General features: G+C 54.8%; 1 protein-coding gene across 1 annotated transcript in view; it reads right to left on the bottom strand.

Annotated features, from left to right (window-relative positions):
• Positions 1-450: 450 nt before the first annotated feature.
• Positions 451-20,607, bottom strand: part of BCR (BCR activator of RhoGEF and GTPase) — a 109,337-nt gene continuing 89,180 nt past the window's right edge. The window contains exons 15-23 of the mRNA XM_090292724.1: positions 19,462-19,559; positions 17,447-17,578; positions 6,746-6,805; positions 5,729-5,838; positions 4,283-4,422; positions 3,252-3,386; positions 2,453-2,558; positions 1,829-1,991; positions 451-1,510 (exon numbers count right to left, since the gene is read on the bottom strand). Of these exons, the coding sequence (XP_090148850.1) occupies positions 1,421-1,510; positions 1,829-1,991; positions 2,453-2,558; positions 3,252-3,386; positions 4,283-4,422; positions 5,729-5,838; positions 6,746-6,805; positions 17,447-17,578; positions 19,462-19,559 (1,034 nt within the window). The 3' untranslated portion in view covers positions 451-1,420. The remainder of the gene's footprint in view (positions 1,511-1,828; positions 1,992-2,452; positions 2,559-3,251; positions 3,387-4,282; positions 4,423-5,728; positions 5,839-6,745; positions 6,806-17,446; positions 17,579-19,461; positions 19,560-20,607) is intronic.

The raw sequence follows: 20,607 nt of genomic DNA, 5'->3' as shown, positions 1-20,607 counted from the left end.
TAACCCCTCTTTTTATAAAGTTCATAGACTTGTTTCTTCAAAATACTTGGTGGCTTCCACAGTTCTCTTTCCTCTGAGTCAGATGGTCAGGAGGGTTACTAGGAATGTCAGGTGGGTGGAGAGTGAGGAGGGTGGGCAGGGCTGTCCTCCCACCTGCTCGGGGATGGGAGTCCCCCTCTCAGCCAGGCCTGTGGAGCAGCCCCTGGTCCTCACCCCCGGTGCTCAGGAGACTTCAGAATTGGCTCCCGACGAGAACAGAGCTGGCGCTTGGAGGAAGACAAAATGCTGCTGGGACAGGGATGCCCAGAGTACGTTCTAATATCTTATTAGGTATCTGAATCTGTTAGGAAAAAAATTAGAAACTATGTATAAAACTTAAAAATATTCAAGTATCAAAAGGCTATTCGGATCAAAGTTTAAAACAAGCTGTCAGCCAGATGCCGCCAAGAGGAAAGTTTTACAAAAATTTACTGAGTTTGTTCAGCAGAGAGCGAGGAATTGAAGCAATCCATAAAGGGGGAAAATTAGGGGAAGGGAGAGAGGGGACCGGTGGGGGCGACAGGCAGGGGTGAGCTAGAGATCAAGGCCTTTTTAAGCTGAAGAGGAGAGCATGTGCCCAGTTGGGTGGCTGAATAGTGGGCAGGGGTCACTCTCCCTGGACAACAAGCCATAAAGTGCGCAGCCTGGGTCTCCCGCTGCCTGGTGTCCGTTCCTGGACTCTACACGGGAGCTGCCTTCCGAGGGGCACATGGCCAGCAAAAATAATGCAACAGGACAGAATAGGAAGAAGACCCATTTCTGCACAGAGATCCTTCTAGAAAGAAAGAGAAGATAGGAGGGGAGCGGAGTCAAATGCTACACAGTGTTGACTTAGCTTTTCAAACCCTGTCACACACAGGAGTTGAATTTTTACGTCAGGAAAATCTGAGTGCCCCCACCCACACAGGGACAGGGCTGTGGCCCCCACGGTATGAAGCAGCAGCAGTGTTTATTCAAGACACAACAGTGAGGGAATCTGGTCGTGTTCCCTTCTCCCTGGAGAGGGTGCATCTTGACAAGTGATCCAGCAGAAATCTTTTAAACTCTGGTAAGTTCATAAAAACCAGTCCCTTCGCCTGGTCCCGGGCCAGGCCTGCACTCTGAGCCGTGCGGGCTTGGGGCGCCCTCTGGTGGCAGTATGTAAAATCAGAGTCTGAGGCCAGCTGGGAGCTCACATGCCCACAGGCCTGGGACCCAGAATTGCCCAGGCCACTTGGCCTTTTGCCTTGGGTAGCTAGCTAGCTGTCTCGGCAGACGGCCTAGTTCTTGGGGGCGACCCAATTACTCCTCATGAAGATTCGGTTCCTGCTCTGTGGATGGACTGTTCCGCCAGGAGTTTTCCAGGCTGTTCTGCCAGCCTCTTGGAGATGGAACTGGGCCTTTACACTTCAGTGGAGAAGAGGATGCTCTGTCTCTTGCTGTCCGGAGCAGGGATGGCCTCCAGCTGCAGGAAGTACAGCAGCACCTGGACCTGCCGGGCAGAGCAGGAGGACGAAAGCAGCTCAGTGGGGTGCTCACAGCTGCAGGTGGGAGGTCTTCCTGGCCAAAGCCCAGGGCCTGGTGACTAAGGCCAGCTCAGGGTGCTGAGGGCTCCTTCTGGTGACATGAGCCCCTCATAGCAAGAGATCTGGGTGCCCCTGAACGACCACCCTGAGAAGCCCAGTAAGGTATAAAGGCAAGTCCCCTCTCTGAACCTTGGCAACCTCCCCTCTACAATCTGAGCAGCCACTGGCAGGGCCCAGTGCGGGGCAGGCAGAGGCCACCTCCGTGAGGCCGGACGCCATCGTACCTGGGACATGACCTCCAGGGACCAGCTGTCAGTCATGGAGATGGGCTGGCTGGGGTTGGCAGGGAGCTTGCTCTCCTTCTCCGAGGGCCGCAGCAGCGTGGGGCCAAAGACCGTGGCAAGATTGTGCAGGGACATCTTGTTTACTGTCTCCTTTTCTGCCACCCTGAGGAGGGCCAAAGCAGAGGGTGCTACTGGGACACCATCTTCAGGACAGAGGTGAGGCAGAGGGGCTGGCCCACCCTGGAGTCCTCAGGGAACCTGGTGATGGGTACCACCCCTTTCTGCCTCTGGCTGGCTCCACAGCACAGCTAACCTGCTCCTGGGTGTGCTGAAAGGAGACCCACCCTGGTTTTCTGGGTCTGAGGGGCCCAGAACAAAGAGTCCCGAGGCCACCTGCTGGCCATGACCTGGGGGACAGGGAAGAGTCCAAGCACAATGCTGGCTGTGGCCACGCTTCAGGCCATGGTGCGGAGGGGGAGGGGGGCGTGGAGGGAAGAAGGCAGCAATGACTCTAGGACCCAGAGGGGGTGAGCAGCCCCAGAGGGCGGTGGGAAGAGAAGGAGCTTCCCTTTGCTGCCCGGGGGTCCTGGAACCCCGAGTGCCCCAAGGAAGAGCTGGGGTTACCTTTTCAGGTGGTCCAGAAGGAAGAGGAAGGTCAGCAGGTTGGCTTCCGGGAGCGATAGTAACAAGTTAAGCATGCAGCTCTCTTTTGCAACAGGGTCTGAAAGAGCTGCAGGTGGGGGGTAGCCTGTTACTTCTCAGGGTCACTGGGCACAGGACAGTCCCGGGCTATCATTATCCTGGCTCATATAGTACTAGCCCCAGTCGGGACCCTGTGACAGGTGTTGGGTGGGGACAAGCCCCCCTGAACACCTTTTCTCTCTCTGAAAGAGGTAAAAGCCATGACCGGAGGCACTGGGCATCATCACCGGCCGACTCTGCCATTCCTGCCTGTTTGGAAGAGCACGAGGCAAGAGAAGCTAGCACAGAATGAAGCACACAGGCTGAGGGGCAGGAGGGCTGCGAGGCCCTGGGGGCTCCCTTATCGCCCTGTGCATGATGGTAGGACTGGGTCCCCTATTGAACAGCCTGGAGGCAGAGTGCAGAGGCTGCAGCTGCCCCATACATCCCGCCCCCAGTCTGGACACTACCCTCTAGGTAGACTTGGGGTCAGCTGGTTTTGAAGGTGGGTGCACTGACATGCCAGGGCCTGGTGTTCTAGTGAGGACGGTGGCCTCCATGACCCCATACCCAGCTGTGTACCCACTCAAGCTACTCAGAGGGACAGGGACAGGGACAGGGGGCGGCTGGAGGACAGAGGCCTTCCGGATCTGCTTGGTCCTGGGTCCCCTCGGCACATACACACTTTGGGCTGAAAGGGTGCAGCAGACAATGGGGAGTGGGGGAAGCCTCCCGCACTCACCAATGCCCTCGGCGAAGTTGGGGTAGAACTCGTCGGTGAAGAGGGGCTCAGGCAGCTCGCGGAAGTAGAGCTTCAGGGTCCCAGCGATGGCATTGACGTCCATCTCACTCATCATCACAGACACATCCTTGTTATCTGGGTGGAGCACAGACGTGGAACGTGGCTACTTCCAGATCCTGAATTGGTCTGTCCTTGCCTAGCTGACTGCTTTTTGGGCTCCTTTCCTTTTAGCGGCTCATCTTACCCCTTCCAAGCAACCTCCACATGTCCTGGCCACACCTCCCTGCCGGGCACAGGCAGCCGGGCAAAGGAGGACAGACATAGCACCTGGGTGGTAATCGGGTGTCTCTGCCCTGTAGCCAACTGCCCAACTGCCAGTGTCTTCTGATAACAGGAAGACACTGGGTTATTTGTTCCATTTCAGTGGTTAAGCCAGCGCTTTCCTGTCAGATTCAGGTGGCCACTGGTCCTTTGTGCCATAGGTCACACCCACTCCGGTCATCGGGGGTTGGGGGAGCTCAGCCTTCCCAGGCTCCAGCCCAGGGAGGGCAGTGTGTAGGTACTAGATCTTGGCTCTGCCAATCTTACACTCCGAGGGCTTTCTGAGGCCTCGGTGTCTTTGGCAATTGGGGCTGTTCCACCAACTCGTTGGCAGGTGAAGGTGAGGGAGACAGAGATACTGCAGCATTGGCTGGACCCACTCGCCTCAGAGCCCTTTGCACTGGTCAGACTGCACTGACCCACGGGCTTTGGTTGGCACCTCTCTGCCATCCCCAGGGTGAGCAGGCTGAGCCCCAGCGGAAAGGCCCCACGGGACCCTGGTCCAACCCAGTAAGAGCCATGTGTGATTACAGGTGTTAAGAACTGGCTTCTGCAGAACCATCTCCCACAACTGTGTTGTCACCCCATTTTTAGTGAAGAGAAAGTGCAGAGTGTGATGTAACAAGCACGGGCCATGGAGGGAACCCTGAGAGTCAGCAGGGATGCCATGCCCGCATCTCCCTCCACCACGGCCCAGGGCCGACACTCACTGACGTCAAAGGCCGCCTTCAGTGCCTGGATGTCTGTGGCCACTCCGGACACACGGTAGATGCCCACTTCCTCCATGCCCCGGCGCTCGATCTCCTCCACACACTGGCGCACAATGTAGGGCACCTTGGACCTCTCCCTCCTGCGGGGAAGGGAGACACTGTTAGTGCCCAGGAGCCCTGGTTTGTGCCACAGTGGAGCACAACCATTACCCATCTGGACACCTGGAGACAGGGGTGATGAGGGTGCGGGGTCTGGGCTGCACACAGAGCCTTGTTCACACTGTGAGCTCATGACTATCACTACTGATACCTTATCAGAGCCTTTGCATGCACTCCAGGTAGCCAGATGACTACACACAATCTTGGAGGGAAGGTCAGGAGGCCTTCCTAAGTGAACTAGACCATAGGAGTCTAGTTAGAAGATCCCAGGCCTTGGGTTCCCAGGCACCTGCATGGTGTGCTGGAAAGCAGGCTGGGCTCTGAGTTGGGAGATGGGACCCAGCTCTGGCCCTGCCACCCACTTGCTGTACGAGAGGCAAATCCTTCCCCCTCCAGGTCTCGGTGACAGATAAGCCCTGTACACAGCAGGCACTCAACCAACGTCTGCCTCGTGAAGGGCTCCACAGGGCCACCTAATATCAGTGCTCAGAAATCAATCCTTTTAACCACTTTTCTCTTCCAAGGCCTAACAATGGACAATTCCAGTACCTCCACGGAGGACCATGGAGTAAGAATGCTTCAGACACAGGAGACGGTGCTGTTTGGAGGGCTGGCTTTAGTCTAGTTGAGGAACTGGATTCACAAGCCCAGGAGGGCTCTTTCCAGAGTCACCCTCATTAGTGGTGCTTGCTTGGGATAGTTGCTGACAGAGTCCTCTCTGCTCATACCCAGAGCCTTCCGGAGGTGCTTTGGGGACGGCTGGGGTGCAGCTGAGGGTGGGGAGTGGTATTTTGACACAATTAGGTATCTGGGAAACACATGACACGGGCCTTGGCCTGGACAACCTTCAAGGTCAGGCCCTTGGCTAGATTCCATCTGGGAAAGTGAATCAATTCTGGGAGGAAACGGCCTGTGTCCTGAGAACTGCCCTCAAATCAATACACAGGCTTCTCCTCCCATCGGACCCATCACAGAGGGGCAGGAATTGCCATCGTTCAACAGGAACCCAGATCATGACAAATTGCAAGTGTGGGAAGAAAACCCTGTCCTCGCACAGTTCCGGGGGCCAACCCACCTGCACAGGAAAGGGATGTTCCTGAACTTGCGGGGATATGTTCTGCAGTAAACACGGGGGGCAGCTAAGCACAGTGTCCCCACAAGCTTGGTGGGCATCCTTGGGCAACGACCATTCTTGCACAGAGGAAGACCCACACCTGCTCTTTCCTCTAGAAACATCTTGGGGGGAGGACGACAAGAGATCCGAGAGCCCAAGCCCCTGGCACTCACTTGGTGACCACAGCAATCTTGACTCCGAAGACCCCCGTCTGTTTTCGGGAAGGCATTCTCTTCAAGCTGAACTCCCTACTGGTAAACTTAACTGAGAGTTTCACTTCAATCTGTGGGCGGAGAAGGGAAACAGCTCTCTCACCCTCTGGTCCTCACAGCCCAGGTTCCCGGAGCAAATCTTTCCACCCCTGGGGCAAGCAGGCCAACATCCCAGTGTGAGGCAAGAGCCACCACGGTTAAGGTGGTTTAAGAACCTGTTTCTGCAGAACCTCCCCCACAATCCCCATGACATCTCTTTTTAAAAAAAACTTGAGATACAACTGATATTTAACATTAGTTCCAGGTATACAGTGTAGTAACTCAACATTTGTATATAGTGTGACATGATCATTATAGTAAGTCTAGTTAACATCCATCACCTCACAAAGCTACATGTTTTTTTCTTGTGATGAGAACTTTTAAAATGTACTCTTGTAACAACTTCCAAATACACAACAGTCTTAGTAACCATGGTCACCACGTTGTCCTTCACTGCCCAGGACTTATTTATCTTGTAGCTGAAGTTTGTGCCTTTGACCACCTTCACCCATTTCACCCCCCCTCCCCACACCTTGCCTCTAGTAATCACCAATCCGTATCTTTCTTAATCATAAAAAAATAACTAGAGAAAAAGTCCAGAGGATAATAAAAAGCCATGACTTATCTACCAAATGTTAACATTTTGTCATATATGCCCAGTGTGACTGTTTTTTTCAAAGGGCACTGAGGACTCATCTGGAGTCCCAGTTTCCATGGTGGACCCCAGGGTTGAGGCCCCGCCTGTCCTGGTGGGGCCACGGGGTCAGTGTTTGGGAGGGAGGCTCAATGCCTGGTCAATGACTGCACTCCAATACCACACGATTCCTTCTTGTGCAGCAATTCTGTTCTCCAGGGCCTCTCCCTCCTCCAGTCATACTCCCCTTCCAACACTAACCTTCTGGGGTAAGCGGGTGCCAACAGAACCCCATGGGTACATACCCCGTTCATGGCAATGACAGTCCGCTGCCAGTCTCTATCCTGCAGGGCCTGGGGGTCCAGCTGAAAGAAAGGAGTTATGATTAACAGACACCCTGGGGTCTATGCAGAGGCCCTGCCAGGCAGCAGCCCAAGCCTGCTGCTTTTCCACGCCTAAGTCGAAATCAGAGCTGGCTCTCGGCCAGCCCTTCTATCCAGAGGCCAAGCAGAGCCCAAAGAGGAGAGGACCTGCTGGAAACCTGGGAACCTTAGAGCCATCCTGTTCCCAGACCATCGCTGTCTGGGGCCCAGGTGCACCCTGTGTATGAGGTGTTGACAGCTCAGGGGCCTGCACCCTGCTGCTCCTCCCTCCTATCCAGATGGGAGCTAAAGTCCATGCCAGCAGTCCAGAACTGGGGGCCACCCTGCTCCCCATCACCAACCATCACAGGGGCTACCTACAGCTCAGTTGGAGCCGAGTAGTCAGTTGAAGTGACATTTCAGGAAGCCCCATTGCAGTAGCAACTTCCTGGGGGCAAAGCCATCCAAAAGTTCACGCCACTGTTCCTGCCCTAGTGTGCACTGTGGTCTGGCTGCAGGGCCTCGTGCAGCAGGGGCCTCCAGCCAGGCCAGTCCTGTGGCTTTGGGGGTCTGGCCCAGAGGAGCCAGAGCCCAGCTCCAAACCCCAAAGCTAGTAAGGGGGCTTTAGAAGGCCCCTCTAAATATCTACCCCCACAGAGCACTGCCTAAGCACTGGTCTGTGCTACTGTAACACACCTGGCCGTCAGTCAGGTCCCATGACCCTGTCCATGAGGGCTCTGTCTCCCTTGTTCTGGGGAGCACACGCTCCCCGCCAGTGGGCTGGGCTGGATGAATGAACACCTGGGGAGATCTTGCTAAAACAATACCTCCCTGGGTTTCACTCACAAAGTTAAACAGCAGCTCAGGGTGGGCTCTGAGGTTCAAATTATTAGAAACCTCCCCAGGAGTTGTGGTGTGAAGCCAGGTCAGGGAGCCACTGTCTGTTACCATATAACCTGCTGCTCCTCACAAAGGGCCTCGGAGGTCATCCCTTGCTTGGGTGATGGTTCACTGCTGCTACTAGTCAAGCACTTAAGAGCAGGGACCACGCCTCATGATTTCTGCACACACAAGTACACAAACACATGCACACACACAACGGACTGAGTCTAGTGCCAGGTCTGGGGTGGGGGGGCTCAGGACAGGCATCACACATTCATCCACTGCCAGGGACCTGAAAGGTCACAGCTCTCTGGGCCTTGTGCAAGTGAGGTGGCTGGAAAACAAGGCCCAGCGGCCTCTGCCTCCCAGGAGTGTGCAGCTGGGCATGTCTGGTACCCCTGCTCTGCACAAGGCTCATTCCAGGTACTCCTGTGGAGTGAGCCTCCTCACCTCCCCCTTCTAGGTCCTATTGGTTAACATTCCTAAGGATCTGAACTATACAGACAAGATGACCCAGAAAAACCAAAGGTGGCAGAGCATCTTCTGGGGCTGTGTGGTCACAGGTTCTCATCTGGCATCTGCCCCAGGGGGTCCTTAGGGGCCATGGTCCCAGATACCATACTGAGGGGCAGGGTGTGTGAGCAGGGCCCAGGCAGTCACTCAGAAAAGGAACCCCCTGGTGGCACCTCCCCATTAGAGTGAATCCCAGGTAATGGCTTCCCCAAGGGCAGGCAGAAGGGGTGGCACCAGAGCCCTTCCACACCCTGGGGCCAGCACAGCTCCTGGCTCTCGACTGGATGAGGAGGGGCGGAGTGGGTGAGGGGAGTACACTGCTGCCCCATCACCCCCAAATCCATGTCCTGGCCACCCAGGAGAGGGACAGGTGCTCTTCCTTCTGCCCCTAAGGAACGGGGGAGTTCAACACCACCTCTGGGAGTTTTAAAAAGGGGAAAGAAGCAGATTCGGCAAAAGAAACTCTTCCCTTTTCCTCCAAAGACTGGTAATCACTGGGCCCTTTTCTCCTCAAGAACTGGGAATTGGCAAACGCAGCAGACAAGCAAAGGGACAGGAAAAGGAGACGACCGAGACGTCTGGGCAGCAGAGACCCTGCCCTGACACGGCCCCCGGGGAGACCGGAGCCCACCGCTGGCCCACCTTGCCCTTGCACATGAGGTTTCGAACGTGGGTCCACAGGGCGGTGCCTCGAGCACACAGGCGCTTTTCGGCAGCGGCCGCCCGGCTCCGGTGGAAGTACCGCAGAAGGCCCTGCAGGGCGGCGGGGGTGGACGGCGCCTCTCGCATCCTCGGTCCTGCTGGTCTGAGGGCAGCACAGCTGGGCAGGAGCTTGGGGGCTCCGGCCTCTGCAGCCTTTTGACCAGGCTTCGTGGGAAGCCCCACCCCCGCAGCCTGGCTCGCCAAGGCCAAAACTTCCTGTTGCCCGAGGTTTCTACTTTTTGTCTCTGTGCGGAAAAAAACTCCCCGCCAGCAGCCTATTGGTTACGGGAACTGTTGTGTCAGTTTACTCTAAAGCCCAGAAAAGCCAAGCTTCCTTCTCAAGTGGCTGATTTCCTGTGGGCGCTTTTGGAAACACTGAGTCACACGGCTGCCTGGCCAGTCCATTTCATGGCAAGAGGTGCTCTGGGGACCCCCCGGGCCTGCACCACCCCAGCCAGTAACCCCAGTAATGGTGGGCACTGTCGCGGATGGACTCAGGGCAGAGGACAGCCACTCTCCTCCCTCTGGAGTAGCTGGCCTAGTGATGAGGGAATTCGGTGCCATTGTCCACCCCAGCACTGAGGTCCAGACCCACACCACCTGGCCCCTGGGGCTGCGGCATGAGCTGGCCTCCAGAGCGAGACCTGTGCCATGGTGCTGCAGGTGGCCCCTCACAGAGCGCCATCCCTCGTAGTGGCCCTGGATGGCGGCTCTAGTGGGAAAGGACAGCCCCAGGCTGGCTCGGCTCCAAAGAACAGAGCGTGCTAAGCAGAGCGGAAGCAGCATCAAGAATAACACGACGATGAGGCTGAGGGTCGCTCAGTCCAGCCGCAAACAACGCTCAAGGCTGGCAAGCTCGCTCGCATGGCTATTTAAAGCACCAGAGAAATAAGCAAGTGGGGGTTTGGAAAAAACAGATGACCAACTAGTGAGGACCAGGAAATGGATGTCTCAGGAAAATGTGAGAGGGCTCCAGACGCCCCCTCTGGGTCTCAAGGTCACAGTGACGACCAGGGGATGGGGACTGGCCGGCAGGTGATGTCTGCTCAACCCAGTGTTCTCAGGAGAATGGTCTGGGTCCTGCTTGTGTCCCCAGGTTTGGGCAAGGTGGGGGTCTCAGAGGAACAAGTGTGAGCGGTGGGCCTGGTGGCCGGCTGCCCAGAAGTCTGCCTAGAAACCTGCCCTTAGCACCCATTCCAAGGAGGTGGTGGGTGGGAGGGGCCCAGTCCAGGTGGGGCAGACATTGAGTGTTGCCCTGAAGCAGCCTGGCTGGGCACCAGACGCTGCCCTGCTTGCTCGGTCGCAGGCAAGGCCAGATGGGTCACCAGGGGACAAGCACAGGGTATCCACTCACCCACCTGCAGCTGAGGAGTGGGGACAGGGCTGACCTGTCCACAGGAGGAAATGCCATTCCCTCCTCATCACCTCCTTGGACTCTGTAGTCTCCTCTGTGCCAGGCCACCCAGGATGGACCAGCAGGGTTTCCCCAGCACTCCTGACTGAGCCCCATATGTTTGCGCCATAACCTACTCCCTGGGGTGGGTTTTCTAAGGGACTAGAGAACAAAATCTGGTCGGTTCTCTTATTATCACCATCTGTTCTCTTGGGGTTCATCACCCACATCTTTTTTTTTCTTTTAATGCTCACCCAAGGATATGTTTATTGATTTTAAAGAAAGAAAAAGGGGAAGGGAGAGGGAGGGGGAGAGAGAGGAGAGAAGAGAGACTGAGAGAAAGAGAGAAAGAAACATCAATCGGTTGCCTCCTGTACACGCCCTGACCAGGCACTAAATCCACAAGCTAGGCATGTGCCCTGACTGGGGTGCAAACCTGCGACCTTTTGGTGTACAGGATGATGCTCCGGTTAACTGAGCCACCTGGCCAGGGTCATAACCCATGTCTTTTAACTTTCCGCTCTGCTTTCATCCCAACCAGGCTCTATCATCACTTAAAAAAGATAAAGCAACCTCCTCTAGGATGGCTAAGATTAAAAAGTCTGTAGCAGTGTTGGTGACGATGTGGAGAAACAGGCACCCTCACACCGTGACTTGGGGTGCAAAATGCTGCAGCCACTCTGGGCAGTCCCTCACAGTGAAGCCTGGCTGTCCTGCCCGGCAATTCCACTCCCAGGCCCCCATACAGGAAGAATGCAGACATCTGTCCACAAAAAGACTCGTGTACCTGTGTTCACAGTAGCACTAACCATAATAGCCCCGAGCCTGAAACCACCCGTGTCCACTAACTGGTGAATGGCTAAACAAAACACGGTATACACACATATACAGTGGATTATGATTCAGCCATAAAAAGGAATGAAGTACTGATACCTGTTATGACATGGATGACCCTCAAAAACATGCTAAGTGGAAGGAGCCAGACACAAAAGACCACATGATATAGTATGACTCCATTTATATAAAACATATACAATAGAGTGGGCAAATCTATACACGAAAGACAGAGCAGTCTGGGTCTGGAGTGGGAACAGGGAGTGACTAAATGGGAACAAGGAAATCATTTTGGGATGATGGAAATATTATAAGTCTGGACTGTTGATGATTGTACAACTCTGCAAGTTACTAAAAACTTATACAATTAAAAATGGATGCATTCATTGGCCCTGACTGGTGTGGCTCAGTTGGTTGGGTGTCATCCCGCAAAACAGGACACTGCCGGTTCAATTCCCTGTCAGGGCACGTGATTAGGTTGTAGGTTTGGTCCCTGGTGGGGGCACAGACGAGAGGCAACTGATCGATGTTTCTCTCTCACATCAATGTTTCTCTCCCTCCTCCTCTCTCTAAAAATAAACAATCTTAAAAAAAAAATTGGATGCATTGTACGGTATGCCAGGTGAAGAAGATAGAAGGGCCCAAACTGGACCAAGGCAGAGCAAGGAGGGCCCAGGTCACCACTGCCACACTCTCTCCACAGTGGCAACAGTGACTTCCTCAGGACAATCCTGGGGAATCTCAACAAGAAGGATTTGCTCACATGGTTTTCAATGTTCACATTCTTTACAGCCTAAAACATTCCTTAAAGGTTTGTTAAAAACAATCACTACCCATTTTATGCTCCTGGTGCAAGAGACCCCAGCCCCCTTCAAATTGCTTTAAGAGGTGACATCAGTTTCTTTCCTGGGACACGGGCCACATCTCACACATCTGAGCCCCCGTCCAAGGCACCCAGGAAGGAACCACTCTTCCCAGGCACACAGGGGCACCCTGGCATGGTAAATGGTCACATGGGGAGAACACACATGGCTTTTTCATAATCTTTTGCAACCGCAGGGGGGACTGTCAGTGCCTTTATAACAGTATCTGCTGTCCCTGACCACTCTGCTGAAAACCAGGTCTCCCTTCGCCCTCTCTCCTTCCTGCCTAATGTATCTCCACAGACCTGGGAACAGGGCTTTTGTCTGTTTTACTCACATTAAACATTTAAAAAAAACAGTAAACATTAAAAAAAATCAACTGAACCCTGACTGGGCAGCTTGGATAGAGTATTGTCCCAATCAACCAAGGCTGCAGGTTTAATCCCTGGTCAGGGCACATATAAGAATCCACCAATGAATGCATAAATAATGGAACAAATCAATGTTTCTCTCTCTGTCTTTCTCAAGTCTCTCAAGTCGATTTTTAAAAATTAAAAAGAATCAACTCTGATGCCCCCAGTGGAATGTGAGTTGTGAGCCCAGATAGAAACACAAAAGATCAGGAGAAACAAGGAAGACAAAATTCTAGGACTTGATATAAAGTTACCCTCTAAGTAGCAGAAACAGGCTGAGGGAATTTTAGCAACACAAAATTCAGAGAAGCGAGAAGAGACGGAGGAAAGAAATTCCTAAAGTTGCAAGGCTCCAGCTGTCCTGGGCTTTGCTGACCCTGGCAACTACTGCAGATGCTGGTCCCAGCGCCCTGCCCAGGGTGTGACTTCAAGCCCCCATCTTGGCCCAGTAGCGCTTAGTCAGGTTACTAACTGGACGCCTTCAGACAGCCTCCAGCTACATGAAGACCCATGCATTTCCGTGAATCCTGTGCCTTTGTTGGTCTTGGAGTTCAGGATGTTGACGTCTCCATCTAGGAAAATCTTTCCCCTGAAGCCCAGACTCAGTGATCCCAACTGGGAAGATTTCTCTGTCCCCTCTCTCCGTCCAGGCCACCTGGCCAACCCAGGCAGGCCCTGCTCTGGATCTCAGTACATCTGCAGCATCCTTCCTGTCCAAAGCTCTCTGCTGTGGGCTGTGAAGCCTGCGGGCAGATGTCTTCTTGTTCTCGGGATTCCTGGGGCCTGGCACCCCTTCAATCCCTAGGGTGGCACAGTGGACTCTGGGTGTCTGAGGATGGCTGTTTGCCTGGAACAGCCTTGATGGTTCAGAAGTCTCAACGAGGCTCAGCACTGGCTTGGAAAGAACCCTTGTCAGGCCCTCTGCACCTGTCCCCACTCAAGGGCTTGGATTTGGGAGTTTGTGACTTTATTGGATAGTTGGCACCCCAGGGCTGTGTCCTTGCTGTACACTTTGTCCTTCTGCCTTTCTGGCCCAGGGCCTAATGCTCTGAACAAACCAGCTCACTTATCCTAGGTTCTGGAGGGGGAGCCCTCCACTCTCCTCAGATGGAGCCTGTATCTTTCAGGAAGGGAAGTGGGGACCTGGCAACTCACTTAAGACAGTCACCTGAGGAGCAAGAGCCCAAACCTGAGACTCAGGCTGGTGGTTCCTGGATCCTTGGCTTATCAGCACCATGTAGGGTAGTGAAAGAAGACTGATCCAGCACCCCAACCCTGGGAGTTTGAAACCTAGCTCCCCAGGAGACTGTGACAGCCCCTGCCCAGGCACACATGTGAGCAGCTTTGCTAGAGATATGACTCCAACCCACAGCTCCTTGGAGAGGCCCCTCAGGGCCTGCCCTGGAAGGCTCTGGCCTTCTCCCTGGTCCCCCATGGACACTCTTGGGGTGCTGCACCTTCCCCACCTCCACCTCACAGGAGGAGCTTTCCACTCAACTCACAAGTCCAAGTGCACGTGGGGGACAGGGAGCACCTTGGGGGGGACACAGGTCATGCTCCAGCCATGAAGCATTCTAGGAAGGTGCCTGAAGTTACTGGGAAAAGCCTGGTCTCAGGATGGCTGGGTCCCAGGAGTCATGCAACCCCCTGCCACCCCAAGGAACGCCCCACACAAAACCAGCATCCGCAGGGCTGGGCAAGAGAGGACTGACTGGCTGGGGTGGCAGGGCCTCATCATCGCTCCTCCTCCTCCTTCCTTCCTTCTTCCTCCGGGGCAATCCTGGTTCATTAAAAAGCCGCCAGGAGCCTGAGTCTCCAGGGACCAAGCCAGCCTCCTACAGCATGAGTCACAGACACCCCCCCATGACGTGCTAGGATTCTTTCCTGGCTCACAATGGCTTGGGGGACAGACTTCCCACTCCTCCCTCCCACTGAAGCGGAGACGAGGAGGTGGAGCCGAGTCTGCCTGCTCTACTAACAATGACTACGAATAGTAATATCAGTGGCTGCCGACAGGGAAGGCTCCCACCTCAACTCACAGGCGAGGAGGCACGTTAGGACGGGTGGGGCAATGACTCGCCCAAGGTCACAGGAGGTGTGGTGGGGCACCGGAGTTGACAGTCTCCCCTTGACCACTCTAGCCAGGCCACTCTGAGCTCCGTCTTCCAACGAAGATTCATCCTTAGGCACATCCTCATGAGCATGATTTTAGCAAGAATCCTGCTAAGTCTGTTTAGCCAGAATCCCCCATCCCTGATAGCTGATCACCCCTGACAACTGACCACATTTCTCATCCCACCAACCCCAAGTGATGTCTGTCCCCCTGGCCTGCCTTTGATAAGGATCCCATCAGGTCCGCTCAGCCAGAATCCCCCACACCCATGAAGTTTTCTCTGACTTCCACGCACTGACACACCCCTCACCCTGCTCCTTGGCCAGAAACCCCCTCTTCCTTGGCGTGTCTGGAGTTGAGCCCTGTTGCTCTCCGCGGCGGCAAAACCCCACCGCAGAGTTCCTCGCACGTTCTGACAGCCAGTCCCTGGGTCTGGGGGCGGGAATAGGAAGTGACTGTCAATGGGACCGAGAAATCGTTTTGGAGTGATGGGAATGTTCAACTGGACTGTTGGTGATAAATAAAGCCTATTTTTAGAAAAAGTCTGCCTTTTTGTTTTAAGAAGTGTCACAAATAGTTTTTTTTAACCCAGACCACATCCTCTACCCGCCTGCTGTCTCGTGTCTGGATCCCCCTAGGAGGACAGTCGGACAGCACCCCTCCCTGCACACGGGGAAACACAGGCTGGGATCGGATGGTAGAGAGGAGCAAGGAGCAACCAGGACCCTAGCTGGCCTTCCACTACCTTACTGTTTCCTCCTTCCCTGGGGTGTGCCTGGTCCCCCAGACTGTCAAGAACTATTTTGTTTATACCCAGTAGTGTCGTGGCAAAGGCTTTACAAAAAGGGCCTGGTTTCAATAAACGAGGAAGAGGAGTATGAGTTCTTTTCTCTCTCCCACTGGGACCTCCATGAATGGACCCAGGGATAGTCCTCAGAGGCCCTGGTTCAAACCCCAGCACCCCTAGGGCCCTCGTGGTGAAGGTTTCGAATGGTTCTAGTCAAAGGTTGTTGGAATCTGAGCTGAAAAAAGGAGCCGGGCACCCAGTGGGTCAGCACCCTTGACTCACTGGACCTGGGTGTGGGTGAGGGGTACCCAGACTGCAGACAGATGCAAAGATGGAAAGGGAGGAGTGGGAGGAGAGCAGTAGTAGGGCAGAGGGTGACGGTTCAAAGGACCATGCTATGATGTCACTGTCACCTAGTAGGTGTGAAACATGTTGGTTCTCTACAGAGGCCAGCATTGGGACACTCATGGAAGAGAAAAGCTGGAAACTGTCTCGGCGTCCATCAAGAGCAGAATGGCCCATCCATTAGGTTGGCTCCTGTAGGGCCACGATCTATGTGGAAATACAGGGCTGGATCTCAAGGACACAGTGGGAAGTCAACGCATGTGAGCTGTAAAGTGGTAAGTATCCATATCCCACACGTGAGCCGCTCCCACACAATGCCCTGTCTGTCAAGGTGGGACACACACGAAGCTCACATGGAGACACTCGGAGGAGGGAGAGACCCGGCTGGTCACAGATGCTTGATCAGGACCCATATGGGGTGACTGGGAAACACTGCCTTGTGTTTCTGCTCTGCCGAGACCCTATGAATGGCCCGATGACACGTGCGGCTCAGCTGACGGGGAGCAAGGAGGAGCCACCCTCTCCTCACCCAAGATCTAAGCCCCAGGGAGGTGTCAAGACATCTACTGAGCGGCTGTGGACCAGGAGTCGGCATTGGTAAACCGTCCCCAGCTGAGAGGGGCCGAGAATCCTGCCTTCCCTGTGCTGGGCAAGGCTGCTGCACTGCCCCCCAACATGGACCAAAACCTTAGCGTCATCCCAGCCTGGTCTTCACCCTTAGGAGAGCCCATCCCTGGGTCCCATATAGGGTCAGCCAAGGTCAGGGGCCTGCTCTCCTAGGAGCTAGTAGGTGGGGATGAGGGCAAGAACAGGGTGGATAGAGGGACATTTCTGCTTTTGGACCTGGTCTTAAGGTATGGGGATCCCCAGAGGCCCTGATCCAGAGATCCCTATAAGCTTCCAAGGTGGGAAAACAGGCAGATCCATCTCCCAAGAACCTGCTGAACCAGAGCAGCGTCGGGAGCCACCGCGAAGTGAGGACTTGCTTCTCTGACTGATGAGCGTGTGGGCCCAGCCAGAGGACAAATTACTCAGGGACAAGTCATGCTCTCTCCATCATTCCTGATGCTCAGTATTTCACCACTAAAGGATTTTTACTTCCGGCCCCTATGGGAGGGAGGTGGGGCTTCCAGCACCTGGAAGGCCCAACCCACTCCCCCCAGAGGCCTCACCCCAGGGTCCGAGGGTACTAGGGGGGCGGGGAGCAGTTACTGCCCACCTCCAGGGCAGGGCTGGGAGGACCTGCTTAGCTGAGTCTGGTAAGATACCCTGCAAGAAAGAAGATACCAGGGCTTTCTCTCATGGGAAGCAGAACTGAGCAGGAGAGGCCACGAGAAACACTGTAGGCAGCAGCGCTCCTGTCTGCCGAGAGCTGGGAGAGCTAGGTGTGGGCTCCCAGGGCCTGGGTAGACTTCCGAAGGACCGAGGCTGGATAATTCTCCCTGAGGACTCGGGACCCCTCACTGGTTGTGTGTGGACACTTATTCTTGGCCTACTAGGGGGCTTCTATACCAACTCTTGGGGGGACCTGGGCTGGCACTGCAGCCCCTGGAACCTGGGTCCGGATGCCAGAGAGGGGGCGTCAGGCCGGGCGGACTGAGATTTTTGTGCTTTTCCCAGAAGAGCTCGCTTCCTGTCTGCCAACTACAGCCCATGGCACCACCTAACCGTTTGCCTTGAGGAACTGAGGCTCGGCTGGAAATACAAGTTTAACTGAAATTCCCTTGGCGACAAGATGAGGCCTAATAGACACTCAGCAGACAGACGGGGCGGGGGTGGGGGCGGGGGGGCAGCCTCACCTGGACCTGGCCCTTCCCCATGATCCTGTCTGTGCTTTCGCCATCCTCCTTGGCGATCCTGGTTTTGTTGTAACACTTCTCGTAGCACAGAAGCCTCAAGGTCTGGGAGCCTTCCAGCTCGATCTCAAACTCCTGCAGCTCCAAGAAAGAAGGAAAGCCCCACATTAACAGACGGGCCAAAGGCGTGGTGGTCAGGGCTACAGGCCGAAGGGGCCTCTGCAGGGCAGCTCCTCAGCAAACAGCGACCTCGCCGCCCCAGGGGGACCCGGGCCTCGAGACCTTCCTCACTTCCATCCTGGGATGCAGACCCACAGAAGCTACGTCTCTGTGAGATTCACATTGTGACCCTGTCTAGATGTTTCTGGAAGCTCCGATTGACTCTCAGACCTAATCCAAACTCCTTAACCCAGCACTGGCCCCCACATGGCCTGTATCAGCCTAAGCGAGGGGGTTACAAATGCAGAGAAATTCTGTATATGGACTTTGGGAGATACTGACGTATCAGTGTAGGTTCACTGATTGTAACAAATGTCCCGCTCTGGTGCACTGACAGCGGGGGAGATTGTGCATTTGTGTCTGTGTGTGGGGGGGGGGGGTGCAGAGGGTATATGACAGTCTCTGTCCTTTCTGCTCAGGTGTCTTATGAACCTAAGCCTGCTCTTTCTATGTTTGAAAGGGAAAAAAGAAATCGATCCAGGAGGTGATACAGGAGAGGGAGGGACCTGCTTGGGTAGCCTTTCGGGCTGTCTGCTGTGAGGTGTGTGGCGGTAACTGTCCCTGCTGCCACCCCACACCCCTGCAGTAAATGCTGCATTGTGCACCAGTGCTTTTGTGGGCATGGGTACTCGGTGGGGAAATAAAGAAGAGTGAGGGGAAAAAAACAAAGCAGGAATTTCCATGCTGGAACGGAAACAGGATGGTGTGTGCGTGCCAGGCACAGGTAAGACCCCAGGAGCAGCTGTAGGCACAGCCAGGGCAGTGGCCAGGTGGCCTGCTGCTGTGGAACCCTCGTGCCTTGGTCCCGAAAGCCCCAAGCTGCTTGTACCTGAACTCTGCATAATGTCTAGAACCCTCCACCTTGTTGCCTGTCGGGTCACGACCTTCTCGCTCTCTGCAAAGCTTTCTGTGGTAGATCCACATGGCTCTCATCCCCTCTCATCACAGCAGCCCCGCAGCCTTTCTGCAGGGACGCCCAGAGCTGTAAGGATCAGGTAATTCTACCAGCTTCTTGTACCCCAGCCCCGGAGAGGCAGCAAGTCTAACGATCAGAGTAGCTGATGCTGAGAAATGAGACCTAGGTTCTGGCCCTACCACCCTACCCGTCACAGGATCTATCTGGGACCAGGCAGCGCAGTGGGTCTCAGCTTCCTCCTCTGCAGGGCAGCAGGTGGGTGGGTGGCAGCTCTCGGCAGACAGGCTGCCTCCACCACATCCTAAAGCACAAGGCCCTGCAGGCCACAGCTGCTCCAGAGGCCAGGAAATAGCACCCCTCAAGGACTGGGGACGTCATCAAGATCTGCCACCCTGCCATTATCCTTTACTCCCAAAGGCTCAGGGCAAGCCAGCTGGGTAAGTGGGTCACACAATAGCTCTCCGAGGTGCAAGGAAACAGAGTAGCAGCCCCCACGCCCACTACCTGGCACAAGCAAAGAGGACCCTTCCCCCAGGGCAGAGCCCCAAGCTTCCAGAAACCAGGAGGGCTCATTCCAACTTCAAGGGAAAAATGTGATGGAAACTTACCAAGTAAACACTACGCGATAACAAAGGCAGTACAAGAAGCCCTTTAAAATTCTTTTTCCAAACACTTCTCTAGCAAAACAGGTCATTTCTTTGTGATGGGGGAGGGAGGGTAAAATTCTCAGGAAGCTACAGATAAAATCTGTTGGACAAGTCGCCTCTCCCCCACAATGTTGGCAGTGCTGCCTTCAGGGGAAGCCACTGGGGAGCCCCTTGGGGTCAGACTCTCGCCAAGACCAGGTCAGCATCCAAGAACGGCAGCGGAAGGGGCCCCTCACCTCATTCCAGTTGGGCTCAGTCGTGTCCCTGTAGACGCGAGTCTTGGCTTTATTCACGAAATAGCCGAAGGAGTCCACCTCCAGGGTACAGTACAGATCTGCAGGAAGGTGACACAAGAGGGTGACCCGCTGCTCCACACTGCCCGAATTTTATATAAGAGCAGGCGTTATTTTTGAAATTAAAAAAAAAAAGTTTTGATTTTCTTTTTAAAATAAAACATCAAACCAGAGCAGCCCCTCACTCAATGACCTGCCCCTTGGGGGCAGCTGGGAACCGGCACCTCTCAAGAGTGTTGGACCATTTGGTCACTCGGCAAACCCTGGCTAACATGCTGTGCTGGTGGGCTGGGCAGGGGTGAATGTGCCATCACCGCAGGGGGACGCAGGGCTGGAGGAAGTGCCTATGGCCTTGGCAGGCCCCACTTCTGTTTTACCACGTAAATCAGGGCAAAGGGCACTGCAGGCCAGCACTGGGCACTAAAAGCAGCATGTGCTGGGAGAGTCATGGGGTGCAGAAGGAGAGACAGGGTTGAAGGCCTGGTGGTGGGGACCAGGGAGGAGGCCCTGCCCAGGGCTGGATGAAGGGCGTGGCAGGTGGCCGGAGATGATAAAGAAACTGCACTGATGGCGATGGCATCTCACTGATACAACCAGTGAACAGGATGGTGGGTTTGGGCCTGGTCACGTGATACAGGGTGGTGCCTCTCACTGGGGCAGGAATTAGCAATGACGACAAGTCACAGGTTTAGTTTGGGGATGCGGAGTCTACAATACAGGACACTGAGGAGACAGATAGTGGCTAGGAGAGAGAAGTGGGGTGGAGAGGCAGCTCCAGGCATCAGCTGTGTTGCTGCCAGAAGGGCCCCCAGTGTAGGAAGAAGGGAGCTCACGCAGTGAGGGAGGCAGGACCCACGGGATCTCGGGACACACCGGCATTTAGGGGACAGCCTGAAAGGCGCCCAGGTAAACAACTGTGGGTGCTGCAGCTTCATGGAGGTATAATTTGCACACCATACAATCCATCCCTTGTAAGTGCATAGTTTGAGGATGTTTAGTAAATTTAAACACTTGTGCCAATAGCACCTCCATTATTTCAGGACACTGCCATCCCCCAAAGGTCCCTTGGGATCATATGCTGTCAATCCT

The sequence above is a fragment of the Furipterus horrens genome, unplaced genomic scaffold (genome assembly GCF_987537825.1).
Source record: "Furipterus horrens unplaced genomic scaffold, mFurHor1.1.pri manual_scaffold_11, whole genome shotgun sequence".
NCBI classification, from domain to species: domain Eukaryota; kingdom Metazoa; phylum Chordata; class Mammalia; order Chiroptera; family Furipteridae; genus Furipterus; species Furipterus horrens.
This window is presented reverse-complemented; position numbering and strand designations above follow the sequence as displayed.